This window comes from Colias eurytheme, chromosome 10, assembly GCF_061535395.1.
Source record: "Colias eurytheme isolate Ceu_HAF_F1 chromosome 10, ilColEury1 Martin Lab GWU primary, whole genome shotgun sequence".
Taxonomy (NCBI): Eukaryota; Metazoa; Arthropoda; class Insecta; order Lepidoptera; family Pieridae; genus Colias; species Colias eurytheme.
In genome coordinates this window covers 7,026,274-7,035,400 of record NC_142989.1, presented here as the reverse complement: position 1 = coordinate 7,035,400, position 9,127 = coordinate 7,026,274, and the positions used below count along the sequence as shown (strand labels likewise).

General features: G+C 33.5%; 1 protein-coding gene across 2 annotated transcripts; it reads left to right on the top strand.

Annotated features, from left to right (window-relative positions):
* Positions 1-299: 299 nt before the first annotated feature.
* LOC149905251 (transmembrane protein 181) lies at positions 300-8,592 on the top strand. Of its 2 annotated transcripts, XM_090106654.1 has the most exons (13): positions 300-422; positions 752-919; positions 1,020-1,123; positions 2,139-2,297; positions 2,642-2,744; positions 3,276-3,429; positions 3,957-4,037; positions 4,854-4,953; positions 5,453-5,580; positions 6,152-6,298; positions 6,651-6,753; positions 6,963-7,187; positions 8,227-8,592. In XM_090106654.1, the coding sequence occupies exons 2-13, from the start codon at positions 771-773 to the stop codon at positions 8,358-8,360; spliced, it is 1,587 nt and encodes a 528-aa protein (XP_089962780.1). In that variant the 5' UTR covers positions 300-422; positions 752-770; the 3' UTR covers positions 8,361-8,592. The 2 variants fall into 2 exon arrangements, with proteins under 2 accessions (XP_089962780.1, XP_089962779.1); XM_090106653.1 differs by lacking the exon at positions 300-422 and having other exon boundaries at positions 637-919; positions 8,227-8,591.
* The last annotated feature ends 535 nt before the right edge of the window (positions 8,593-9,127 follow it).

Genomic DNA, 9,127 nt, shown 5'->3' with positions numbered 1-9,127 from the left:
TTGCTCTAACTAAGTTTTAAAAATTATTATCTAGTTAGGTACTAACCGATAAAAGTTATTCCTTTGCACTTTTCCGTATTATTTGTGCAATATCGTAACACACACGAAGGCATATTTGATTCGTTTCACTTTAAAACAAATAAAAAATGAGCGTGCAGTTACGCCATATGGCGTATGTTGAGCGGAACATAAGTGATGTAGGCGGTGTCGTCTCCATATGTATATCTCAATGGATACAACCATATTAAATAGAGGTTTAGAGCTAGCGCGCACGAGCAACTTTGTCCCCGCAACTATTTTGTCTCTCCCATCAATTTGTATGGGGAGTTGCGTCGCTACGTGCGCGCACTTTCATACTAGCCCATGGGTGGAGAGACAAAATAGTTGCGGAGACAAAGTTGCTCGTGCGCGCTAGCTCTTAGGTACGCAAATAATAATAACTAAGTAAAGATGAAATACTTAACTATCGAAATCACCTTCATTCTTCTTATAAAAATTATACATTTATTATTAATCCGTACGTTTTTAAACTCATTTATTACATTTTACTTTTGAATCTTGTTTTTGTATCTATAGTACGGAATCCATTAGCCACGTAATATCCATCATGGCGTGTCTATGGCAAGTCCCGCGAAAATCAATAATGCTTGTAAACAAGCCGAGTACGATTCCGCTACGAACTGCGTATTTTACCACGTATGGTTCACGTTTTTGCTTTGTTCAGAGTTTTAATTATTTATTTCTGTTATAGTCATTTAAGTTAGGCTAAAATGGAGTCAGCCAATGTAGGATATTCCTACCATTTGCCCAGCGGGGGTTGGAATTATAAAATTCGCAACACTCTATCACAATTTAGTGATTTATTTAGCGAATTTAATAAATATATTGCCCCTGCTTATCATCATGATCGCTGTGAGAGGTAAGTGAATTTATTTATTTTTTAATAGTTTGTAAAAATAAGTTCTTTGTTTTTATTTTTTATTTTATATTGAACCTCAAAATTATAATAATATTTACAGATCTGTTCAAATGCGGGTATATTCAATGCACAAAGGAGAATTTGTTATGGTTATTATTGCATTTTTTGCATGTTTTGGTCTTGGAGTATTCATAGGATTAGCGGGTGAGTTATAACTTTTATATTTTCGCAGTTTATAGTGTCGCAAAAGTCGTATGCAGAGGCTTCATAAACTGCCAAGTGTATCCACTCCTTAGAGTATGTATTTAGCTTGCTATTACATACCTACTCTAAGATCCACTCGATACAAAAAATAAAAATAAACTTTTATTCGCGATTAATAAAAATATTACAAAATATCAAACTAATTAGTTACAAAATAAATTTAACTAGGGGTTGTTTATTAAAAAAAATAGGTTCAAATTATAATTGTGTTACAATTAAAGTACTAACATAGGTTATAGTAATAGGTAGTCTTAAAAAAACAATCAACTCATACGGACAGACGACAGTGAGTGAAGAGAGGTTTAAGTGTCCAAGTACGTGACGTAATATAAGGGTTTAGTTTTTATCGTGCCTTTGTAAAAATACTGTATCGTCTACTGTAACTCTTTTCTAATGCATTCTTTCAAGCGGTCTATTGATATAAATTGAAATCCATACTAATATTATAAATGCGAAAGTAGGTAACTCTGTCTGTCTGTCTGTTACTCAATCACGCCTTAACTACTGAACCAATTTGCATGAAATTTCGTATAGACATATTTTGATACTCGAGAAAGGACATAGGATAGGTTTTATCCCGGAAATCCTACGGGAACGGGATTTTCTTTGAGCGGGCGAAGCCGCGGGCGGAAAGCTAGTAGAATATAGTTTGTTTTTGTAAGCTTTGTAGGTAAATCTCGTACTAAGTTAGCTACTACTCATACGAATATAAGATCGTATTGTTATTAATTTATCTTTGTTCACTTTTAATATTATAAAAGCTCAAAAAATATTCCTACAATTGCAACAAACGCAGTATAGCATTTGTTATACGCCTTCCTTCACTAATATGAATCGCCGTAACATTTTGATATAGACCGTAAACGACCGCCCTCTGTGCCGATATATTTCTGATATGTAGGTATACCAACTCTGTAGTGTAATTAAAATTATTAATATTAAATAAATAAAACAGGTCCATCACCAACAATGACAACATCTATATCAGCCACCAGCGTGCTAAAGAACGCTAGCACGATATTCACTGGGCCATACCGTTTGCATAGTCCCGCGTTGGGCACTCGCGTCCAACAGTTGTGGTTGCTTGCTGAAATCATTACTAATAATAATGATGGTATGTATGAACTTATAATGATGTTTTAAGTACAATTTGTCGAAACGCATTTCTGTTTTATTCCAAAAAGTTGAGCATAACATGGCATAACGTAAGCGATCAAATTCGTTTCGATATTTTACGGTCACTTTGAACCTTAGAGCATAAGCTTTGAACCAAAACAATATTACTTAATGTGTCCTCGACCTATTAATAGCAATTATTTTAATAGTAACTAGGTAGGTACATCAGTTTATAACTCAAATTAAAAATGAAAGCATTGTAAGGAAACAATCCCTTTAGTAAGTAGTAACTACTGTGTGTCACTGAGATTTAACCTAAAAATGATTTTTTTTTTATTGCAGAAGAAATATTTGATAAGAGCTTCCAAATAAGTATATCAATAGATGGCGTACTGAGCGACCATTCGACTGTCAATTTAACGCCAGAATCAGATGCAACTAATAGGTAAGAAAATGACCTAATTTTATACCCACAATTACTTATATGATGACTTTACACTAGTAATTACCTTTTACGGCCTACAGAAAACATATGCAGGGAACAATGCACACATTCATTCATTCATCATTTATGGAATAATTATAAAATTTCACCTGCAAATAAATTCATAATGCTAACGTTTTTTTCCTAGAAATCTGTCATCGAAAACAAGTGATAACTGCGTTAAAAACAACCGACTTCAAACTTGCACTTGCAACATTTACAAATACAGACAAAAATGCTCATAAAATAAAAACTACTGGGCCTATCCGAATAAAATTTTTATGGGACCAATTCGACACCATCCCGCATCGAACAAAAAAAGAATCACGTAAATCGGTTCAGAAGCCTCGGAGTAATCGGTGTACATACATAAAAAAAAAACATACCGGCCGAATTGATAACCTCCTCCTTTTTTTGAAGTCGGTTAATTATCACTTAAATTAATAACTAAAATTATCGTAATTGTGATTAAACTCGTTTAAATTTTTCCAGAACACTCCATCTAAAATGTCAGAAACAAGTATGCGAAGAAGTGATGGTTCTACATCTGGGTTCCTTAGAATACACGCATTACGTACTCAACATACATTTCTATGGTCTACAAGAGTTCCATAAAAGATATTTTATACGCGAAGTAATGTTTTATGTAAGTTTCACATTCTTAGACACATCACCTACATTTAAGGGGCAGACTTTCACCTAGCTGTCTCTTTCTATCGCCCATAAATAGCATACAATAGAGCGAGAAAGACTGCTTGCTAACTTGCTTATATTAACTGGCATTAATTTGAGTAAAGAAAATTCTTAGTATTTGAAGTAATGAATCATAAATGTATTGTATGCTTGATAAACGAGTAGGTTAAAAGGGTTTCTTAAAAGTCGGTTTAACGCACGTTTTTATCTGATTTCTCGCCCTTATTTGGTTTATCAAGCGGCAAATGCATTTCACATCTGTTCTAATGAATGATTTATTTAGGATCTGCTAGTGTGACTGTGAGATATGATAAAATGTTGTATATCCTACTAAAACTCTGCCCAGATTTTATCGAGATAAAAATACCAAAAATAGTCTATGACATTCAAGAATATTCTAACTTTTTACTGTTGAAAAATTCTTAAAATTAACCCAGTAGTTTCTCAGCCAAATACACACCTCATTGTTATTTATTTCAGTTTAAAACCTACAATCCAGTATTCACACAAATGGAGACTTGGTTCAGATTCATTTTCCTACTAACTACGTTCTCTGTTGCTGTAAGTACCTAACTTTAAACTATACAGGGTGTCCCACTATTGGTATACTAAGCGCGAAGGAACTTGTAGTTTTGCATACACTGATCACGTAAAAAATACTTTAAAAAAAAATTACGTCCAAAATTTTTTGCTAAATTTTTCCTGAAAATCCACGTTTTCTTCTCTAGCTTCGCGCAGCCGGCATATACCGCTTCTCTTATATGAGCATTTTATCTATGAAAACATAATCTTAAACGATAGCTCACGTGCTGGTGGCAAAGTTGGGCGGCTCGCTTGTTATGGGTGTACACATAGAGTTTTAAGAATTCATCTATTTGAAAAAAAAATGAATCTGGAATTTTTTAATTATTTTTTACGTACTCAGCGTATGCAAAACTATAACCTCCTTTGAGCTCAGTATACCAACAGTGGGACACCCTGTATAAATATTATTGATACATATTTCCTTTAACTTGTGAGGTCATCGTATCGCTTGTATTATCTCTTTAGTTTATAAAATCCTTGTCAAGCATCTCATGTATATTCAGGAACTCCGGGAATAAAATAAGCACCTACGACCACGATAAGTAAAAAGGTGTAGCTAGTGTATGAGAGCTCCGGGTGGCACGTCGAAATATGGCTAATTAGCCACAATTTACTTCAATTGTCTGTTTTTCGCTCATACTTGAATAACGCTAATTTTTTCGTCTGTGTATAATATGATTTTCATTAATTCAATAAAACATCGAGACAGTATTGACTTAACGTACGTTCCAGCATGTATACGAAATAAAACATATTTGTAGATTTTCTTTAGTTTACTAATAATAATTGCAGTGTTGGTTTGCGCATACGCTCCGGAAGTACTCTACGCAAGACTGGGCAATTGAACAGAAGTGGTTATCTATTTTACTACCATTGCTCTTGTTATATAATGGTAAGAACTATTTTATTAAGATTTTATATGCTAATAACTTGGCCCTTGATGTTCATGACACTTAAGCTACATAATATTTTAAATTAAATTTCATACTAGATACAGTTAGTAAGTTACCTATTACCTACATGAAAATATATGAAAGAGATTTTTATATTATTTTTTTTATACAGATAAACAGAATCCAATTTCAAGACGTTTTATATACAGATTTAAAAGACCAATCGCAACCTCGCTCACTTGACGTGCGTGATTTAAGTCACGTAGCATTTAGACTTCTTTTAATACAGACAGTTGACTTTATAACGATACTTAAACTTAAACTTATTATATTGTAACCCTTTTGATTAAATTCTCTTGAATTATCGTCTCAAACTAACATAATATATGGGTGAAATGTCATTTTGACAGCCCACATAAAAATATTGTACACTACCGTCATCAACATATTTCGAAAAATAAATAAATAATGTTACTATTTATGTTTGTTTATATCCAGACCCAATATACCCCTTACGGCTAGTATCGGGCGGGTGTTTTGCGCCGTTCGTAGACACGATGTTCCAGACGACGTTCCTAGCTTGCGTCATGCTCTCGTGGCTCGCCTTGTACCATGGACTGAGACAGGTGATATGAATTAATAATTTGCTTGTATATGAAAAAAAATCATGAAAAAATATGAAAAAAACATAAAAAACCGCGTTTAATATTTTTTAAGAAAAAAAAAAATATGGTCAGGCGGTATTTGAATTTGTATTACCGGGATAATTGAGAACAGTTACTAACAACGAACTAATTTCAGCAATCGATTTTTTTATACCTACTCTTTCGGTTTAATATTTATTTTTTGTCAATTAATGCCATCTAAATTGAAAGTATATTGATATCTCTCAAATATAGTTGGGTATATTTTGTCTGTGATGAAAGATTTAGGTACAAGTCATTAATTGTTAAGACACAGAACATAATAACATATGATTTAGCAGATGATGATAAGAATTAGATAATAATTAAGGTTAATAACGATACCCTTTCATAATTACCTACGATTTTATTAAAACCAATTTAAATACGTGTTAAAAACCTACTATTTCTCTTTGAATTCGAAATAAATAATTTTTAGAACCATATATTTTCAAAAACATTGCAGTATTTTCTTGTAATTATTTAGAAAATTAATTCACACTATCTTTTTCAGAACGAAAGAAGTTTTGTGTCGTTTTATCTGTTAAAAGTTATAATCGTCGGCTTAGTATGGACACCGGCGATGATTGTAACAGTGTGGCAAAAGTATTATGGATACTATGATCCAACGTTTAATTACCTTACAGATCCTAATTATCGAGTAAGTGCATATACATATTATATGTTTTAACCTCTCATTGCAATTAAGCAGGAAAAAGTCTTGTTTTAATTGTACAATATTAACAACTTAAATATTTTTGTTTGAAAAATAACTGGCAATACATACTTTAGGTACTGTAATTTTTTTTTTTCTCTGGCAATGTTTTTCTGAACTATATAATTCCTGCTATTTCTAAAACTTGAAATTCAAATGTCTTTTGCATACGAGGAACACATAAGTTATATGAATTAAATATACTTATTATCAACATAGACAATAGATGAATAGAGCATCAAAATTATTATAGCAAATGAAAATGATGCACTAATTATACCTATTTGTTTTTTTACAGATAATAAAATTAACCTTCTTCTGTGCTGTCGCGCTATACTTCTTGTACCTGCTTATACTTGTAGTCAAGGCATATAGTGATCTAAGAAATATGCCATTTTTTGGTAAGTTCATCGATCCTAATAATTTATTATTCTGAATATAACTTTAAGAGACATAGATATGACATAAAGAAAATCTTGCTAAAGAAATAACTACCTTCCTATAGTCATAACTCATAAATATGATTTATCAGTAACATGATGTTGAGCTGCTACCATACCAATACATACTAAAAAACAATCTTTCCCATAATTCCTTAATATTTTTTTAGATATAAGATTGCGCTGTTTATCGATAATAGTGGTGTCCGTGATATCGATAACCACAATCCTAGGGCTCCACTCTTGGGGCCCCGCGGCCCTACAGGACCATTGGGCCTCGCAACCGAAGGTCCATTTTGATACATCCGCACCATTCATGGCTATGTATGGTCTGTTTAACTTCAAACTGTACATCCTGGCGTATCTTTTCTCGCCTGGAACTGGATCTTTACATGGTATGATCGCCTTATTATACGTGGTAACCGAGATAAATATTCTTAGTAAACAATAATTATTTTTAACAAAAAACAAAACCGCCTTGAAATTGACTGATTCAAAATATTTAGAGCGGCCATACATGGGCAGCTCGAGCAGTTAACGGCTGAGTGACGTACACGGACTGCTCGAGCGGTCGGTCGTTGACTGCTCGAGCTGTCGCTACAAACTGCGCAGTTGACGGCTTGAAGCGGTCGCGACTGCTCGAGCAGTCCGTGTACGGCAGTAAATATAGTCGCGCGGTCGAAGTTTCAAGCTGTCGGTCTCAACTGCTTGAAGCGGTCCGTGTACGGCCGCCCTTATAGTTTACCTATGCAGTCAGAAAGCCAAAGCAGTCAGTCGAATTGAGAACCTTCTCGTTTTTTTGAAGTCTGTTGATTAATACCAAGAAGCTTATATCTAATACACTGGAGATTTCAGTATGAACTTGTAACAAGAAAATATGACCTTGAGTGACGCCTGTATGTTTTTTATCCCTTTCACACCTATCTAACTACCTAGGTGTGAAAGGGATAAAAAAACATACAGGCGTCATTCAGCGTCATATTTTCTTGTTACAAGTTAATGTTCATACTGAAATCTCCAGTGTATTAAATATAAGCTTCTTGATTAATACCATGAAGTGAAGTTAGACGTTGAATTATTTATTACTATGTCTCTATAATCATATGTTTATTTGAGTAGGTACATATTGTTGTGAAACTCGTGTAGTAATGAGATTTGTTTCGACATTCAAATGTTTGTTGTAACAATATATTATATTTTGACAAGTTAGAAACACAGAGAACACAAATGTTTATTTAAAAGTAGTAAATTACTCATATTTCACTTTCTTGTGAAGACGTTAGAGTTGAGCTGACTCACGTAGCATATATTAAGACACATTCTTGAGCCAATTCATATTAATTTTCGTACATTTCGAAAAACTGAAGATAATGTTATTAACTCGCCCAGCAGTTATATTTACACATAGAAAAGTAATAGACATTTTTTTTCCAGAAACCGCTATAACCAAAGACAATCCAGCGTTTTCAATGATCAACGACTCGGATGAAGATGTTATCTATGGTTCAGATGAAGAAAGCCGGCGTCCTCTTAACTCCCACTCCAGAGCAAATACAGAAAATATATGATGCAATATATTTTGCCTATATATTGTATTTCTTTTCTTGTTATACAATAAAACAAAGTAAACAAAATTTATCCTTATTTTCAGCGTATTGCAAATTATTAATCTCCCTTCGTGTAAAATGAAGTTAACAAATATCCCGAGACACAATGCTGCCGTATATAAATTTCTTCAGAAAATTTGTAAAAAAAATTATCTACAAGTTTGATGAATCACCATTCAGTAGTGAATTCATCGAAACAAGTTAATTTTTATAAAAGCAGTTTTGATAACTCATCCTGTGTTTTACGGTCAATAAATAACTGAGAAATGGATATTTAAATGTCTTGTAGCAGAATTGAAATATGTCGCTGCGGCTGACGTCACATCAGAAAAGTTTCATATTGCTCTAGAAAATATTACCTACAGTTAGGTTCCTCACGTACTGTCCGCGATGTTATTATTTTACAAACATATAGGTCTGAACCGCCTTTAAATGTTTATGACCACAGATTAAGTAAATGACTGATGTCATTAATTCGAATTGTTGGTACCGCAGCAACTGCAACGATCGCGACGACACGACGTGACGTCATCATATTGAGCCGCACTCACTTGACACTTCGCATGGCACAAAATTATATTTTAAGCAAAACTTTAAATATCCTAAATCCTTTTTCTCTTATACCGCAGCCACACTATGCTCCTCGTCCTGCTCATCGCTCTGCTCATTGCGCTGCAGCTGCCGTTATTCGCTGCGACATAGCTTATTATATTAATGTAGATAGTAAA